Genomic DNA, 19,761 nt, shown 5'->3' on the forward strand with positions numbered 1-19,761 from the left:
TGAGTGCTGCTCTGCTGCCCTGGTGTCACATCAGGCTTCAGCCGGTTAAAGCCGCACACTTTGCAGGAGTTTTACACCTCAGACTCCCTGATATACGCTCCCAGGAACAGGAAGAAGGAGTTTTACACCTCAGACGCCCTGATATATGCTCCCAGGAACAGGAAGAAGGAGTTTAACACTTCAGACGCCCTGATATATGCTCCCAGGAACAGGAAGAAGGAGTTTTACACCTCAGACGCCCTGATATATGCTCCCAGGAACAGGAAGAAGGAGTTTTACACCTCAGACGCCCGGATATATGCTCCCAGGAACAGGAAGAAGGAGTTTTACACCTCAGACGCCCTGATATATGCTCCCAGGAACAGGAAGAAGGAGTTTTACACTTCAGACGCCCTGATATATGCTCCCAGGAACAGGAAGAAGGAGTTTTACACCTCAGACGCCCTGATATATGCTCCCAGGAACAGGAAGAAGGAGTTTACACCTCAGACGCCCTGATATATGCTCCCAGGAACAGGAAGAAGGAGTTTTACACCTCAGACGCCCTGATATATGCTCCCAGGAACAGGAAGAAGGAGTTTTACACCTCAGACGCCCTGATATATGCTCCCAGGAACAGGAAGAAGGAGTTTTACCCCTCAGATGCCCCGATATATGCTCCCAGGAACAGGAAGAAGGAGTTTTACACCTCAGACGCCCCGATATATGCTCCCAGGAACAGGAAGAAGGAGTTTATACACTTCAGACGCCCCGATATATGCTCCCAGGAACAGGAAGAAGGAGTTTTACACCTCAGACGCCCTGATATATGCCCCCAGGAACAGGAAGAAGGAGTTTTACACCTCAGACGCCCTGATATATGCTCCCAGGAACAGGAAGAAGGAGTTTTACACCTCAGACGCCCTGATATATGCTCCCAGGAACAGGAAGAAGGAGTTTTACACCTCAGACGCCCTGATATATGCTCCCAGGAACAGGAAGAAGGAGTTTTACACCTCAGACGCCCCGATATATGCTCCCAGGAACAGGAAGAAGGAGTTTTACACCTCAGACGCCCCGATATATGCTCCTAGGAACAGGAAGAAGGAGTTTTACACCTCAGACGCCCCGATATATGCTCCCAGGAACAGGAAGAAGGAGTTTTACACCTCAGACGCCCTGATATATGCTCCTAGGAACAGGAAGAAGGAGTTTTACACCTCAGACGCCCCGATATATGCCCCCAGGAACAGGAAGAAGGAGTTTTACACCTCAGACGCCCCGATATATGCTCCCAGGAACAGGAAGAAGGAGTTTTACACCTCAGACGTCCTGATATATGCTCCCAGGAACAGGAAGAAGGAGTTTTACACCTCAGACGCCCTGATATATGCTCCCAGGAACAGGAAGAAGGAGTTTTACACCTCAGACGCCCTGATATATGCTCCCAGGAACAGGAAGAAGGAGTTTTACACCTCAGACGCCCTGATATATGCCCCCAGGAACAGGAAGAAGGAGTTTTACACTCAGACGCCCCGATATATGCTCCCAGGAACAGGAAGAAGGAGTTTTACACCTCAGACGCCCTGATATATGCTCCCAGGAACAGGAAGAAGGAGTTTTACACTTCAGACGCCCTGATATATATTTACACAATATGTCACCTTTACAGAAGGTCTAAACAATGAGAAACAGAAGTTTTTCTTTGGCCAAAGGTGATGAAGTCACTCGTATCTTTAGGTTTACAATAAAGATTCAAGCTGTTTTCGTGCAACTTTCAGTCCTGCATCCATGTTTTATGTATAACGGCGCCGGCGCCCACACTGTTTCTGTATTATTCAGTTACAGCAGTGGAGCCATGTAAACAGGACAGCCAAATTAAAACTTTGGCCAGTTTTCTCTTCAGGACCTGAGCACCAGGGTTCCTCCCACAGCAGAAGTGTTGTTGTGTTGTCTGGCCGTGCAGCTTTGTTCACTCCTTCACTGTCGATACTTCCTCCTGAAAGTTGAAGAACTTTTCTATCGATCGAGACTGAGGGGTGACTGAGCCGGCTGCCACGGCGTCTCCCAGGCAGCCGGCTTTCATGTTGGAGATCCACAGTGCAGCTGCTTAATAAGTGATGAGGCTCCCTGCAGCCGTGGGCTCCTCGCAGAGATAATCCATATCTGATATTATATTCACACTCAGACACACAATCTTTGGCACAGCACTAAAAGCTCCAGCCGCCCGAGCTGATTAGAGTTGGTGGAGAAACAGCGAGACGTCCACGAGCCTCACGGACTCAAAGAAAAGAAAGACGAGCGGTGGGAAACTTTTTTAGTTTCTTCCCCGACTTTAAAGAAAACCTGTGAAGGGAAAGAAAACAAATATTTTCTTTCTCAAAGAGCATTTCCAGGACTTTAGTTTTTAACACTGAGTTCATATTTCAACTCAAAAAGTCAGGAAGACAAAAACAGAATGCATTGATTTCCAGATCTCATATAACAATATTTACCTTAAAATATTGGTTTAAACGTAAGTCGCTGGACTGAATAACTGATTAAACATGTTTCAGTTTGCAGTTGAAAGTTTTTATCGAGTAGTTTTGTATCATCAGCTGATCAGCCGAGTGTCAGAGAGGATCAGGAACTCCCCCCCGGTTCTTCATCAGTACTCAGAGAAACCCAGTCCTCATTACTGCTGACACACTGGTTTCCATTCAGACCCCCCTGTGGCCCATCTACCTCCACCTTTACCCCGTCTCCACCATCAGGTCGACCCGTTGAAAGCCCCACCATCCAGTGGGGCAGAAATAAATCCTAAGGGTGGCTGGTGGGGGCAAGGCAAAATCTTGGGGTGGCATACCCGACCAAAAAAAACCACCTATTTATTGATTTACTGAATTTACAGTATATTCATATATTAAAACACTGATTTCTGATTATTGCTGTCACACTTTAATAATATTGACTTAATATATTTAGGTTATTCAACATGACAGAATACAGTCCCTGTTCTCTCCCTGGGCACATCCTCACTGCACACTACTTGAACTTCGTCTGCATTCTCCTTCTCCTTTGTTTCCTGTTAGAAAAACTACTTCTTCTACTGAATTACAGCCACTAACAGCGTAGCCTGTACCGCCCCCTTCTGGTGACTCCACACAGCCGGTAATTCGTTTTATTTCGTGTGCTAGCTTATCGCAACTGTGGCGTTATGGTTATAAAATCTGTGACTGAGAGCAGCTTTATGGGGAATTCAGCCGGATTAATAAACACTTTAGTGTTTTCACTGAAAGATGCAGAAAGATGGAAGTTTGGAGCCTGAACAGAGCAGCTGAGAGTTTCCATGCAGGAGGGATCCAAACCAGCTGGATCCTCTGGGGCTGCTGCTCCGGATTTCTGTTAATTAACCTGTTTCAGCCATTTTAAAATTCGATGCAATAACCTTTCCTTAGCCGGGCAGCTTTCTTTGTTGGATTGGACTCATTTGTAATTGCTTGAATTGGCTTCAATTGGACTGGATCTTTACGGTGCCATGAGATGGCGTTTGTTGGCGCTTTATGAATAAATTTCAATTGAAGTGAATGGATGAAGAGTCTATTGATACAGATAGAAATGATGATGATGAGGATGAGGATGATGATGAGGATGAGGAGAATATTTCTGAGCCGGAGGAGGCAGCGCTCTCTGTTGATGATGAGGATGATGAAGGCTGTGTTTATGAATCCTAAATGAGCTCTTATTGTGTGTCGTAATTGGCAGCGGTTCAGTGTTCACATATGATTAATTACTGGAAATGAGGATTAGAAGTCTGCAATTACCCAGTGATAACAGGAGGAGCGAGCTCTGATTATCCGGGTTAATTATCCCGACCCGTCGGCGCTCTCTGTGAGCGTTAGAAAGCAGGACTTCCCTTATGAGGGGCCTTATTTCCCTACTTTTCCTCAGTGTCAGCTGGGTCTCTGGTAATTCTCTGTAAATGTCACTTAGAAATGCCATCTTAAAATAATCAAAGGAAGACGTGAGAGGCTCTCGTCTTCTTTCTGGCTAATCTCTCATTAAAACGTGAAAAAGCAGCGTTCCTCCGGTGGAAAACGCAGGCCTGGAGACACCACAAACACCTTCATCTGTCCTCAGACTGAACGAGAAGCTTTAAAACCAGCTCTCCGTCCAGTTCTGCGCCACATAACAAAGACGAGTATTTTCCATCGCTTACTTCTTGATATTGAGCATCTCTATGCGAGTGGTTCGACAGCATCTCACATCAATCCGTACATGTTTGAGCCAGAGTTGGATCCAAAAGTAGCGTATAGCTTTTAGCATTTAGCTTTATTTTAAATGTGCTGCCATATGAATGAAAGTGCCATAACATTTGTTGTGCAAACACACTTTTAACATCAGCATCTTTCTGTAGTTTTTATGTAGAAGCCTCGCTCCACTGTCTGTTTCCTTGAATGACTTGCTGCTATCAGTTGTGTGTTTTAGAGATGGGACCAAGTCACACATGTATAAGTTCCAAGTAATTTTTTTCTTGGTCAAGTCAAGTCACCTTATTATCGCTGCTTTACCTGCAGAATCTGATCTTAATAAAGTGAAAACACAAAGATATAAGTAACTGTCAGTAAACCCAAAAGAAAGCATCCCAAAAAAATATTAATCTTGTCCCCACCACTGATTATGAGCAGCAGAGCGGTGTGGGATGATAAAGGGCCTCTGGGCGGTCATGTTGGGAGAGTTTCATGAAGAAGATTCCTCAGAACCTTGTTGTGGAGAAAGATCCTCCCACCGAGGCAGAAACTCCTCCCCCTGAGGCAGAGACTCCTCCCCCTGAGGCAGAGACTCCTCCTTCTGAGGCAGAAACTCCTCCCCCTGATGTGGAGACTCCTCCTTCTGAGGCAGAGACTCCTCCTCCTTCTGAGGCAGACTCCTCCCCCGATGTGGAGACTCCTCCTTCTGAGGCAGACTCCTCCCCCTGATGTGGAGACTCCTCCTTCTGAGGCAGAGACTACTCCTTCTGAGGCAGACTCCTCCCCCGATGTGGAGACCCCTCCTTCTGAGGCAGAGACTCCTCCTCCTGAGGCAGAGACTCCTCCCTCTGAGGCAGAGACTCCTCCCCCTGAGGCAGAAACTCCTCCTTCTGAGGCAGAGACTCCTCCCCCTGAGGCAGAGACTCCTCCTTCTGAGGCACACTCCTCCCCCCGAGGCAGAAACTCCTCCTTCTGAGGCACACTCCTCCCCCGATGTGGAGACTCCTCCCCCCGAGGCAGAAACTCCTCCTTCTGAGGCAGACTCCTCCCCGATGTGGAGACTCCTCCCCCCGAGGCAGAAACTCCTCCTTCTGAGGCAGAGACTCCTCCCCCGAGACAGAAACTCCTCCTTCTGAGGCAGAGACTCCTCCCCCCGAGGCAAAGACTCCTCCCCCCGAGGCAGAGACTCCTCCCCCTGAGGCAGAAACCCTTTTGGCACACCTGATGCAGGTCGTTTTCCATTTAAAACTGACTCCCACCTCCTCAGAGTGTGTGCACGTGCACGTGTAAGGCTTTAACTTTCAGCTCCCTTCACACTGTGGTGAGCTGAAGTATATGTCTCACTAACTCTGACGCAGAACTGGAGTATTTCTGAACACAGGCCGTCCAACTTGGTGTGACGCAAACATGGATTATTTAGTCCTGAAGTCAAACTGGGAAGTTAAACATCTGCAGATGCTCGGCTCCGCGGCCCCAGCTCCACACTGGAAAAAATGCCCCTCCAAAAATAAGTAAAAAAACAACAAATAAAAGACGTTTTTGCTTGAAATAAGCAAAAAAAATGCCAATGGAACTTGTGAAAATCGGCTTGTCCAGATTTCTTGAAATAAGATGTGATATTTAGGACTTTTGAGATAAAAGTGATCTTGAAATTAGCTTAAAAACCTCTTCAAATGTAATAAAAAAAGCTTTTTTCATATGATATGTGACTCAAAACAATTTGTTTTCAAGACTTTTTCACTTAACAAGATATTCCAGATGTTTTGTATTAAAACAAGTCCCTATATCTGGCTGAAATGCTGCTTGTTAGGCAGTTGTGTCTTATATTAAGTGTAATGAGATATTTTGACTAGAAATGAGACGAATATACTTGGTAAGACTTTGATTTTTTCCAGCTCCAGCCTGTCGGCCCCTCGGTGCGTTTCTCTGCCCACATGTTGGTGTTTTCTCAGCAGCTGCTGACACATTGGCAGCGGCCTGGGAATGTTCCCCACATGGAAACTTACATTTTTCATGTTGGATTGTGGAGCTGTGTGCAGGGCGAGGTCACGCTCAGGAAAAGATGCTTTAACACGCACCCAGCAGAAGTTACGCTCCAAACCGACAGACTAACTGCAGCTCACCGATTATCTCTTTTTCCCTGGAGAATATCTGTTGTAATCTTTGGTAATCTCCTAACCTGAAGCGTCTTATCTCATTGCTGAGGTCTGCTGTCTGGTGGAGACGCTCCTCGTCCAAACTGCTCTCTGATGCTTTACAGCCTGCTCATCCTCTCTCATGCTGGCCTTAAGAGGAGCAGCTCTCACCTTCGCTGACCTTCAGGTCCTCTGATGGTCCTCATACTGCATACTGCATACTACATACTGCATACTACATACTGCATACTACATACTGCATACTGCATACTACATACTGCATACTACATACTGCATACTACATACTGCATACTGCATACTACATACTGCATACTACATACTGCATACTACATACTGCATACTACATACTACATACTGCATACTACATACTGCATACTACATACTGCATACTACATACTACATACTGCATACTACATACTACATACTGCATACTACATACTGCATACTACATACTGCATACTGCATACTACCATACTACATACTGCATACTGCATACTACATACTACATACTGCATACTACATACTACATACTGCATACTACATACTGCATACTACATACTACATACTGCATACTACATACTGCATACTACATACTGCATACTACATACTACATACTGCATACTACATACTGCATACTACATACTACATACTGCATACTACATACTGCATACTACATACTGCATACTACATACTGCATACTACATACTGCATACTGAAGCTGATTTCCCTTAAGCTCTAAACTCTGTAAACTTTAGCAACATTTGAAACATTTTCAGGTGAGAAAGTAGTCGTTTAGATCCCCAACGTGTTGAAAACCTGACAAAATACCGGCTGTTTACAATTTTGTTCCCACGAATTCGGTGCTACTAAAGCTAGCCGCAGTGAGCAACGCACTTCCTGTTATTTTCACAAAATAAAATACCCGTTGCCTTTTATCATAGGGAAAGCCATTACCATACAATTGGTGCTTTTGTTTTGAAAACAGGAAGTGAACCTACCCTCGTTGTAGCTAGCTTGAAACTGCCGTTTTGACAGGAAATGACGATCGGCGACGTCACGTTACGTTGCATCTTGGGTAGTTTGAGTATGAGTAGTAACCTCATGATGCATACCCAACATTTAGGAGAATCTAGTATGCATCCGGGAACTTCTGCTTACTCAAACTCGCATACTAACTCAGAAAGTTAGTAGGAGTAGTAGGAGTAGTATGCAGTTTCGAACACAGCCGTTGTTTCCTGTTCTATACTTCTTCTTCTCCAGCAGCTAACACTGCAGCCTGTACCGCTCCCCGGTGATGCTACCCGGTTCCTTTACTCACTTATAGATGGTTTCATCTATCTGTGAACAGCACTTTTCTGTAAACATGTAGGATAAGAGATGCTTTGGTGTTGGATGGTGGGGATGGAGGTTGTAAACAGAAAGGTCCAATAAGGACATTATATGCTTGTAAAAAAACTTTCACTTTGTGCCACTGCAGCCGCGCTAGTTAGCATACGGTCAATGTCCAGAGACACTTGGCCCTGGTAAGAAAAAGGCAGGAAGTAGCATTCATGCACACAACCAACTGCACGTTTCCAACCTTTTAGTTTAGCTTTTGACGTGTTTATCCTGCAGAGACGAACCTGACTCGCTGCTGCGTTTACAGTTTTTCCACAAATCAGAAGTCATGCAGCCGGTCTAAGCAGCACCAAAACACTCGCTGGACTCGTATTTTGACGTAAACTGCACTGCATTCGGCCATTTTTCGCCTCACAAAGAGCAACCAGAAACTACATCTTGGACTTTTCTGGCCAAACGTGTCAGCGGCTGCAGGGAATTAGATGCTAATGGCTGGAAAATAAAAGAAGTAAGTGGTAATCTGAGGGAGCATTGACCTGAAGGATCTCCGTCCCTCGATGTCTTTGTTGTATCGGCTTCGCTCTTCTGAGCTGAGAGGAAAGGACCGGAGCTAAAGACTTATAGAAAAGTGTTCCATCACTCCGGCTCTTTGCCGTCTGTGCCCCTGAATATCCTGAGTGAAAATGAGCAAACACTCCCGTCCCTATCGGAGTCAGACTCTGAACTCCTGGAGGCGTTGGGGTTCGCTGCTCTCCACCTGGAAATGTTCGGGCACGTTCGTTTTCAGCTGAATTTATTCACTCTAAAGCAAAGGAAGAGAAGTTGGCCTCCTGCTTGCTGGTGTGTTGAGTTGCTGCACATCTCTGCAGAGACTCCAGCTTCGGCTTCACTTTTGGTCGGCCTCAGAGCCTGAGTCGGTTTGGCTGTAGCTCAGACTTAGATCACCACGAATTAACCAGACTTTAACCACGAATGGATCTTTGTTGTGTAATCTGAAGCTGGAGGAGTTTGGATTTTACCCGATTTTACTTCTTCACTTTCATTCTGTTGGTCGGTCCATCGTCTCCAGGCTGGAATATCTTCCCCATCTTTGGTTGGACTCTGATGAAATGTGGTGCAAACTTTCTGGTGCAGCTAATTTCATAACTTTCAAACTTCCCAAACCTTCTTTATGTCCTATGTGGGGACATGTTGCTTTTATTGAAAAACTGAGCGGGTTTTTCCAGGTTTCACCTTTTTAACGTGGCTGTAATTCAGTAGAATTGTGTTGCCTTTTATCATAGGGAAAGCCATTACCATACAATTGGGGCTTTTGTTTTGAAAACAGGAAGTGAACCTACCCTCGTTGTAGCTAGCTTGAAACTGCCGTTTTGACAGGAAATGAGGATCAGCGACGTCACGTTACGTTGCATCTTGGGTAGTTTGAGTATGAGTAGTAACCTCATGATGCATACCCAACATTTCAGAGAATCTAGGATGCATCCGGGAACTTCTCGCTTACTCAAACTCGCATACTAACTCAGAAAGTTAGTATGAGTAGTGGGAGAAGCCATGAATATATAAGATTTGTATTATTCTCTGAAAAGGGAAATCTGTCTCTGCTGCCGCTCACATGCACGTACACATGCACGTAAACATGCTCGCAGGTTCACACCGGGACGCCTCGGCAGGATCCTGAGGGCTCATGCTGGCCTCTGATTATCCCCAAACAACAACCCCCTCTATTTACCCCCTTTACCCCAACATGCTGGGATCTGTTCAGATAAACACCCACCTGTCAGTGAGCACATGCACGTACACATGCACGTACACATGCACGTACACATGCACGTACACATGCACGTACACATGCACGTACACATGCACGCCAACACGTAGTCATCCAATCCTTCTGTTTCACAAACATTTTGACACTTCTCAGATGGATGAATCCCAGCTGCTCTGCAGAGCACGTGCACGACCTGAAGTCCAATAAAAACAGAAAGTTTCAGAACATATCAGATGGTAAAAGTGAGATATTTTACCAGTTCATGGAAACTATGAGCTCGTCTTTAATGTGATGTTTTTATATCAGGGTCTGATACAGAAGCTGGAGGTCATGTGACTTTAATCAACCGAACTGAGGCAAGAAAACCAACCAGAGGAAGACAGGAAGTGACCCGACAGAATCAGGGGGAAACAGGTGCAGCACAGGGAAGGAAGTAAGAGGAGGAATCCTACAAAATAAAGCAGGAAGTCCAAGGATCATCAGAGCTGAATCTGTTTCTGTTACGATGCGTTGGTTGGTTGGGAGGCGAAAGGACACGACTTCAAAAACAAGACTTGATTTATTTTCAGACGGAGAACAAGGTTAACATAAAACCAAGCCGGATGACAAGAACCAAACTGTGAAAACAAAACATGATCATGACTTGGACAAAAACAAAAAAAGATTTAAGCCTGATTTATAGTCGGTGACGCAAGACGCAACGCAAGCCACTGGCTGTGTTCGAAACCGCCTACTACATACTACATACTGCATACTACATACTGCATACTACATACTACATACTGCATACTGCATACTGCATACTACATACTGCATACTGCATACTACATACTGCATACTACATACTACATACTGCATACTGCATACTGCATACTACATACTGCATACTACATACTACATACTGCATACTGCATACTACATACTGCATACTACATACTGCATACTGCATACTACATACTGCATACTACATACTGCATACTGCATACTGCATACTACATACTACATACTACATACTGCATACTACATACTGCATACTACATACTGCATACTACATACTACATACTGCATACTGCATACTACATACTGCATACTACATACTGCATACTACATACTACATACTGCATACTGCATACTACATACTGCATACTACATACTGCATACTGCATACTACATACTGCATACTACATACTGCATACTGCATACTGCATACTGCATACTACATACTACATACTGCATACTACATACTGCATACTGCATACTACATACTGCATACTAAATACTACATACTACATACTACATACTGCATACTGCATACTACATACTGCATACTACATACTGCATACTACATACTACATACTGCATACTACATACTGCATACTGCATACTACATACTGCATACTACATACTGCATACTGCATACTACATACTGCATACTACATACTGCATACTACATACTGCATACTACATACTGCATACTGCATACTACATACTGCATACTACATACTGCATACTGCATACTGCATACTGCATACTACATACTGCATACTACATACTGCATACTGCATACTACATACTACATACTGCATACTACATACTACATACTGCATACTACATACTGCATACTACATACTGCATACTACATACTGCATACTGCATACTGCATACTACATACTTGAAAACGGCATACTCATCGATCAGACAGTATGCAGAGCGTTTACCCACAATGCATTCCGCTCCTGCCCTGCTCTAAACTCTGTAAACTTTAGCAACATTTGAAACATTTTCAGGCGAGAAAGTAGTCGTTTAGATCCCCAACGTGTCGAAAACCTGACAAAATACCGGCTATTTACAAGAAGAAGAAGAAGAAGCATGAATCCAGTCGAAGAGAGACTTGCCGAAGAGGTCCTGGCGGTGAATTTCCTTTCATCGTAGTAGGCTTGTCATTGAAAAAACTCGCTGCTCCACCTACTGTCCTGGCGGTGAATCGCCACGCAGCACACGCAACCGCCGACAAAGCAAAATGAAGCATAAACGTCTCAAGCCATTAACACAAGCGCAAGACGCAAGCGCAAGGGCAGTTAAAAGAAGTATAACTCAGCCTTAACTCTTTCGGTGCCAAAGACGTCTATAGACGTCAATTTAAAAAAAAACGTCAATTGCGTTTTTTAACGGAGCGGGCTGGGGGAGAATCTAGCGGAGTTCGTCACTAAATCTTAGGCTTGTAAACACTAAACAGAGAATATACTGGCAAAATTACCCGCTAGGTGGCAGCAGTGCCACTTTGCACAAAAAAAAAGAGCTCGTTTTCTCCATTTTTTTTGGTCAAACAGCTGTTTTTGGTGAAACCAACCTATGTTCTACTGTCTATTACTAAAAGACTGAAAATGGTAGAAACAAACTTTTTTTCCTGATCAAAGAAGAGAGTCTACTCTTTCTTTTGGTAATTTCGGTGTGTACATAGTCATAAGACACACTTTTCTGTGGGTCTTGGAAAATCAGTCAAAATACTGAAAAACACTTGGCAGTATGGCTCTCTCTGAACTGAAAATGGCTGGCAGCCAATGAGTTAAGCTTGACTTGGTGTGGTGTGAAAGGTAAATGGTGAAGGTGCAGGCACCTCATTCTGACTCTGAGAAAACAGGGAACCTAAATACTGTAAATACTGTAGGGCCTGATAGTGAATAATGACCTGAACATGGTGACTGAGCAAAGAGAAACTTTGGGGAAAACATGGCAAAACTAAAACGAAACAGGAACTAAACAGCAAGGCATGAGAAACTTAAACATGATAAAACACAAAACTAAGAACTAAAAACGTGGCCCCATGTTGGTGACAGTTTCAGCCTGACTAACAACAGTTTGATCGGATCCGTGAGTTCTGGATGGAGATACGAGTTAAAGTTAGCTTTGAGGCAGCCTCACGGTTCTGGTTCTGTCGAGTCTTTAAAACCACCGAGCCGGCTTTAAGTGGAGATACGAGTTAAATGAAAGCTGCAGGAACCGGCTGTAGGAACCGGGCTGCAGGAACCGGGCCGCAGGAACCGGGCTGCAGGAACTGGCTGCAGGAACCGGGCTGCAGGAACCGGGCTGCAGGAACCGGCTGCGGCAACCGGGCTGCAGGAACCGGCTGCAGGAACAGGCTGCAGGAACCGGGCCGCAGGAACCGGCTGCAGGAACCGGGCCGCAGGAACCGGCTGCAGGAACGGGCTGCAGGAACCGGCTGCAGGAACCGGCTGCGGCAACCGGGCTGCGGCAACCGGGCTGCGGCAACCGGGCTGCGGCAACCGGGCTGCGGCAACCGGGCTGCGGCAACCGGGCTGCAGGAACCGGCTGCAGGAACCGGGCTGCAGGAACCGGCTGCAACCGTGACATTAAGCGCCGGCGAGCGTGAGCGCGTAAACAGAAACACGAGGAGCAGCGCGCCTCCATCTTCTGCTGGCAGGGTGAGGAGTGTCGGGGTGTCGCAGCCCTCAGAGCGCTGACATGTGCAGCTGACATGTTGCGTGACAGAAGCTGACACGTTCCAGCTCTCTGCTGGAGTAGTTCAGCCTTTCCATAGAAGTGGTGAATAAAACACCACTTTAATGCTTCTGCATCAGGAATCCCTGAAGAGGGGGAGGTTTCCTGTCACTCTGTCCCCTCCTCCACCATCTCTTCCTTCTTTAAGTTTCTTAAATCTGACCCCTTTTCTGTTTCTGTACAACTGAAGACGTCATATTAGTGAAACCACTCGAGAGATTAGACTGAAAAACGGTGAAAAGGAAAAGAAAAGCTCGATCGATAGTTCTTTAGGCCTGACACTTCTTCTTCTGTCCTCCACTTGTCCAGTTTCCTCAAATGTTTTAAGGACACACTGCACACCATGCTGAGATATGCCAAGTTTTCAGCTAACAGCTCTTTGGGAATCACCTTGTTGCTGCAGAAATCCTGTTTTCTGTCTGTCACACTGTGTTATCTTTGCTGTTTTTCACACATGCAGCTAAAGAAATGGGAACAAATCTTAATTCCAGTCTAAAACCCACAAAGAGCTTCTAGATGATTCATTTCTGGTGGCATAAAACAGTTTAATCATTTCATTTATATGAATTGTTCCATAATTAGTCATTAGATTATATCTTATGTTCCTTTTTTAAGCTTTAAATTGAATCTTATTTACTTTTTCATGATGTTGAATAACATATAATTCTTATTATTGTCGGTTTTTTCCTACTTTTCTACTTTTAGACGTGATAACATTCATTATTTTGGGATTAGGATTCTTTTTAAACTGAATTTCTTATATTAATTTGACTCTTTTGGTAACTGAAAGCAGTTTTAAACGTAAATGTAGAAAAAAGTTGAAACTATGAAGCTGTTTTTCACAGATGCAGCTAAAGAAATGGGAACAGATGATGTGTCTCTGTGACAGGCTGCTGGGAACAAAGTGCCTAAAGATCCAGTTTAAAATGTGGACCCAACACTGGTTCATCCCTTGAGTTAGGAGCCTTTTTCCTGCCTGAATGGTTCACAGCTCAGAGTTAAGTGGCTGAACAAAGAAAAAACACATTCCTCTGAAGAAGCAGAAAATGTCCAAAGAGAAACTCTGAGAGAGCTTCAGGAAGCTGCAGAACTGCTGATCAGGATCATTTTACTCTTTCGTTTTCTCTTTTTTAACATCCTTCTTTCCTCTAATTTTCCTCCCATGTTCTCACCTCCATCCTTTCTGTCCATCTTTTCATCCCCCTCTCCTTCTCCTCCTCCTTCTCCTTCCATCTCTGGCGGTCCGACAGATGGTTCTCGGGGGGCCTCGGTGGTCCTGACAGCTCTGGGAGTCTGCAGCAGAGTGCGTGTCAGAGTGTGAAGCTGTTTGAGGAAGGAGCTTTAAGAGCTCTGCAGCATGTTTTCCTCTGAGCTTCACCTCCAACAGAGCGGCTGAGATAAAGTGTGTCGGTGAGGAGCAGCCCACCGGGGGGCTGCTGGGGTGGCGTGCCCTCTCACGCCACCGCTCCCTCCCGTCCTCCTGCGGCCGTGTCAGGGCGCTCAGATGCTTCTTGGCGTCTCTTTGCGTGTCACAGGATGCAGTTTGATGGGTCCTGCCTGCGTGTAAACAACGAGGAGCGAGGTCAGCGCGATGCATCCAGAGTTTAAAACACCGGGAGGAAGAAAAAGAAGAAGAAGAAGAAGAAGAAGAAGAAGGCGTTCTGAGAGCCGGTAAAGAGGCGGAGCCACCTGAAGAAGAGCTGATGTCTCACCTTTAATATTTAATGTGTCTCACATGTTCAACAGCAGCAGAAGGCATGTTTTTACGCTGCCTTTACAGCCAGATGTGCAGAGGCAGCCGGGGAACCTGACCTGTAACGCTGTGGGGAAAGGATCCGGATCTGAAGAAGTAACGACGTGCTCACAGGATGGTTCAGGAAAGTTTCTGTTCGCTAATTCTTCAAAAATAAATCAAAATGTGGACTCTGATGCCTCGCCAGCTTCAGCCTCAGTGCTGGAGATGTTACACGCAGCCTGGTTCCTGCAGCCCGGTTCCTGCAGCCGGTTCCTGCAGCCGGTTCCTGCAGCCCGGTTCCTGCAGCCGGTTCCTGCAGCCCGGTTCCTACAGCCCGGTTCCTGCAGCCGGTTCCTGCAGCCCGGTTCCTGCAGCTCGGTTCCTGCGGCCCGGTTCCTGCGGCCCGGTTCCTGCGGCCCAGTTCCTGCAGCCGGTTCCTGCAGCCGGTTCCTGCAGCTTGGTTCCTGCAGCCGGTTCCTGCGGCCCGGTTCCTGCGGCCCGGTTCCTGCAGCCGGTTCCTGCAGCCCGGTTCCTGCAGCCCAGTTCCTACAGCCCGGTTCCTGCAGCCGGTTCCTGCAGCCCGGTTCCTGCAGCTCGGTTCCTGCGGCCCGGTTCCTGCGGCCCGGTTCCTGCGGCCCAGTTCCTGCAGCCGGTTCCTGCAGCCGGTTCCTGCAGCTTGGTTCCTGCAGCCGGTTCCTGCGGCCCGGTTCCTGCGGCCCGGTTCCTGCAGCCGGTTCCTGCAGCCCGGTTCCTGCTGCCCGGTTGCTGCAGCCGGTTCCTGCGACCCGGTTCCTGCGGCCCGGTTCCTGCAGCCGGTTCCTGCAGCTCGGTTCCTGCTGCCCGGTTCCTGCTGCCCGGTTCCTGCAGCCGGTTCCTGCAGCCGGTTCCTGCTGCCCGGTTCCTGCTGCCCGGTTCCTGCAGCCGGTTCCTGCAGCCGGTTCCTGCAGCCGGTTCCTGCTGCCCGGTTGCTGCAGCCTCCACCACGGAGGGACCACGGCCCTGGGGAACTCGGGACCAGAAATACACGCTCTCTCTGTGCTGAGGAGGCGTTCCCTCTCAGGGGAAAACACACAGTGGGAATGTTCCACTGTGGAAATCTAAGCGGGTGGTTATCTTCCCACCCAGGAGTGAAGCCGCCCGGCCTGTGTTGGCTTCCCTTCTCTCCCCTCTGCTCTCTGACCTCGGCTGGGTTTCATAGCGCTGCTTCAGCTCCGGCTTCAGCCGCACTCTCCATCACTAAAAGCCTCCGCTGAATGGGATTCGGCATGTTTGCTGCCCCTATGAGCTCTGCAGGCTTTCAGCTGTGTCAGCCCGTGCACGTGTGCGCGTGCACGGCTGTGGCTGAGGAGGAGGCAGGGATCAGAGGGTCACTGGGCCGGCTCGGTGCTGCAGGGATGCCTTACCAAGCTGATTAAACGTTCACACTCGGGCTGAAGTCCAGCAGCCCGGAGACTCTAACAGGAACGGATAAAAATCATCTGGTCTCATAGTCAGGGAATCCAACCTCAGATCAATGCTCTGATGAACTGATCCTCAGTCAGTGCGAGCAGCTCTATGGAAGCAGAAGTTCTGTCAGTTTATTCTGGTGTGAGTTAACACCATGCCAAGGAGGAAAGACATCAGAAGTGAACCTGCAGCCTGAGAGCAAAGTGCTCTGCTGGGAAAACATCCAGCTGTGAGATCTTTGAGATGTGATGGAGCTCGCTCATTCAGAGCTTTATATGTGAGGAGAAGAATCTTAAATTCTCTAACCTGCGACTCAGTTTCACTCGCACTGTCCAAGGGTTAGGGTCACCCTCTACCCAGCCCAGACTAGTTTCTCTCTGTTAAACAACATTTTCTTTTGAAGGGCAGCTGAGGATGTAGGCTATGAATGAGATGTGGATTTAGGATTTGCCATGTCTAACTGGTCACCCTAAAATCGACTAGAATGGAAGAAATTGCATTTAAGAAATGCAAAATTTTCTAGATGAAGGCCCTACACTCTGCACTATTGCATATTCATAAAATGTATACATGTATCTACATCATATCTGCACAGATATATATATATATATATCTGTACTGTGGAACAACTTCTGAGATCCGACCTGCTGAAATCTCACTCCATGGTTTTTGGAAAAGTTGGCAACCCTGTCGTTCAAGATCACCTACACTCCTCCTGTCCGACTTCAGCCCTAAACTTTGCATCTTTAGATGTGTTTTCTTTATTTCTTCAGCTCAGAGTTTTCCTGCTCTGTACATGTGCGTGCAGAGCAGAGACAGACGGGGTAATGACTCTCCCTAATAGGGCTTAGTTCAGCTGTCCGCATTATGCCGTCTGGCCTACATCTAATCTGAGCTCTGCTGTCTGCCTCCGACACAGTCTCTGGTCCTCAATGAGTTAACCGAGAGAAAGGGGGAAGATGAGCAGAAAGGGAGAAGTCGTGGAGGTAGGAGACATGGCAAAGAGCCGTGGCCGTCGGTCAGACAGACAGACCGATAGATGGATAGATAGAATTAATAAGCATTCAGTGCTGACCCTGAGCTGAGGTAATGATGCTCAGACACAGGCTGCGGAGCAAAGGATGGGAGGAAGAACAGAGTTACACAAGGATGTCCGAATGAAAGAGTGTGGCCGCGATGCCGAACTCTAACCCAGAGGTAACGATGCTGCCAGTCGGGCTTCAGCTGACAAATTAGAAGGGTTAAAAAGATCATAGGCAGGACGGAGAGGGCAGAAAACAAGAAAAGAGATGAGGACTAAAGATGGGAAGGGAAGGGGATGCACTGGAAAAAATGCCCTTCCAAAAATAAGTTAAAAAAACAACAAATAAAAGACGTTTTTGCTTGAAATAAGCAAATAAATCTGCCAATGGAACTAATGAAAATCGGCTTGTCAAGATTTCTTGAAATAAAATGTGATATTTGGGACTTTTGAGATAAAAGTGATCTTGAAATTAGCTTAAAAACCTCTTCAAATGTAAAAAAAAAAGCTTGTTTCATATGAAATCCAACTCAAAACAATTTGTTTTCAAGACTTTTTCACTTAACAAGATATTCCAGATGTATTGTCTTCAAACGAGTCCCTATATCTGGCTGAAATGGTGCTTGTTAGGCAAGTGTGTCTTATATTAAGTGTAATGAGATACTCAATGAGACAAATATACTTGGTAAGATTTAGATTTTTCCAGTGCAGTTGCTTGGGAAGCATCTGTACACTGCAAAAAGCCAGCTTTCAAAAACAAGAAAAAAAAGTACAAAAATTAGGTGTATTTTGCTTAAAATTAGCAAAATGATCTGCCAATGGAACAAGAAAATGTGGCTCGTCAAGATTTTTCAAAACAAGTTAAAAATATCTAATCTCAATTAACCGACAAATACCTTAGAATTAGTGAATTTTAACTAATAACAAGTACATTTTTCTTGATTCTAATTAAATACACGTGGCCTATTTCCTCAATGTATTGAAAAATATTCTTGAATTAAGTAAATGCTAGAGCCATTATCTTGACATAGTGGTATGCACTAAGGCCTTATATTTCTTGAAACCAGCTTTGAAACTGATGATATTCTAGCTTCAAGCATGTACAACTTACTCAAAACAGGTCCTAACATCTCAGTAACAAGCTGTAATATCTTATTTAGATAATTAAGGACAGAAACACTTATAAAACAAGTGAAACAGTCTAACATAAAAACTGCTGACTAAGAAGAACTATCTTACCGGACAAAAAATAAGCATATATCTGTTTGATCTAAGATATTTCTTTTTACTTAGATTTCACTTTTAGCAGTGTAGGTGATGATGTCGACCTTTCTGCTGCGGGGCTAAATGAGGGGAAAAAAAGGTGAAGTCCTTGGTGTTCACTGCGATAATGAGGCCGAACTTTCACCTCTGTAAAGGTGACAACACCACAAGGCTTCGGCTAATGGGTTAGCCTCAGAGCTAACTAAGAAGCGTGAGCCACGGGGGAGCCGTCGGATCCGGGAAATATGAATCCTCTGCATGTGTGCAGGCAGGCAAAGAGCTGAGGGTGGTTGGGTTGATGAATATCCCTCATGGAGGCCTTCGGTCTCCACCCAGACAGTCAAGGCCTCGTCCTAATGATAATGATCTTGTCTGTGTGCATATATACGTGCGTGTGGTGTATGCATTTCAGCAGCAGGACCATCGTTCCTCACGCAGAAATCAATGTCCCATTTCCAGCTCCAGCCTTGTGAGCCGCCGAGCAGCCATTTGTATGTGCGCTGGCATCAGGGTTCAAAGGAAAAATCACTTTATTATAAAGAAAAATGCACCTTCAGTCACAGAATAGAAGGAACCTTTGACAAGCTGTTGTTTTACATTTCTGCCTCCCTACTATAGTGTCCGACCGTCTGAATAAAAAAGGCCTCACGTTGTCCTAAACTCGTCACACAATGAGTCAAAATCATGTTCTTTTCCTAAACCTAACCACGTCGTTTAGGCGCCTAAACAACACCGCGCTGTTAGTGACGATTAACGGAGTCGAAAGGTGGTTTAAAACATTAAACAACCAGACTCAAACCAGTCTCCAGGGGACTCAGACCAACTGCATGTGAGGGGTCAAAATGGCGTCCATTAAAGGGACAGGAGCCTCGTAAAAAGAATGTATTTTAGCTGGATTTTTTTTAAGACTTCAATGTTGTTTTCTCTTCTTTTTTTTTTGTTTTCCAGTTTTGGCCTTTTCTCTCTGGAAAACGTTGAGGGACGATCGTGTCCATCAGATTTGCATACATGCTTCGGAAAATCAGTCCAATGCTCTACATGTTTGATGTGTATTGTTCAACATCCCAACACAAGTCAAAGTTTGGACTTTTGGCATCTTTTAGTGATTGAACAGCAAAATGTCTGTTTTCTGGTGCACTTGAATGTATGTCACTATAAGGAAAAAGAGAAAAATAAATGTTTTAATTAATTAATTAAATTTAATTTAAAGAAATTAAAAAAATTTAAATAAAAAATGACACACTTGGTATTTATAACTAAGCTCAGAAACAGAAAGTAGTTGTGCAAAATTTGGTATGAAGTGTGTT

At 45.6% G+C, this 19,761-nt stretch overlaps 1 protein-coding gene across 1 annotated transcript in view; it reads left to right on the plus strand.

The window, feature by feature from the left end:
* Window positions 1–19,522, plus strand: part of LOC142400859 (phosphatidylinositol 3-kinase regulatory subunit alpha-like) — a 210,101-nt gene extending 190,579 nt beyond the window's left edge. Inside the window, exon 7 of the mRNA XM_075486094.1 lies at window positions 19,403–19,522. Within this exon, the coding sequence (XP_075342209.1) occupies window positions 19,403–19,500 (98 nt within the window). The 3' untranslated portion in view covers window positions 19,501–19,522. The remainder of the gene's footprint in view (window positions 1–19,402) is intronic.
* The last annotated feature ends 239 nt before the right edge of the window (window positions 19,523–19,761 follow it).

This window comes from Odontesthes bonariensis, chromosome 15 (assembly GCF_027942865.1).
Source record: "Odontesthes bonariensis isolate fOdoBon6 chromosome 15, fOdoBon6.hap1, whole genome shotgun sequence".
NCBI classification, from domain to species: domain Eukaryota; kingdom Metazoa; phylum Chordata; class Actinopteri; order Atheriniformes; family Atherinopsidae; genus Odontesthes; species Odontesthes bonariensis.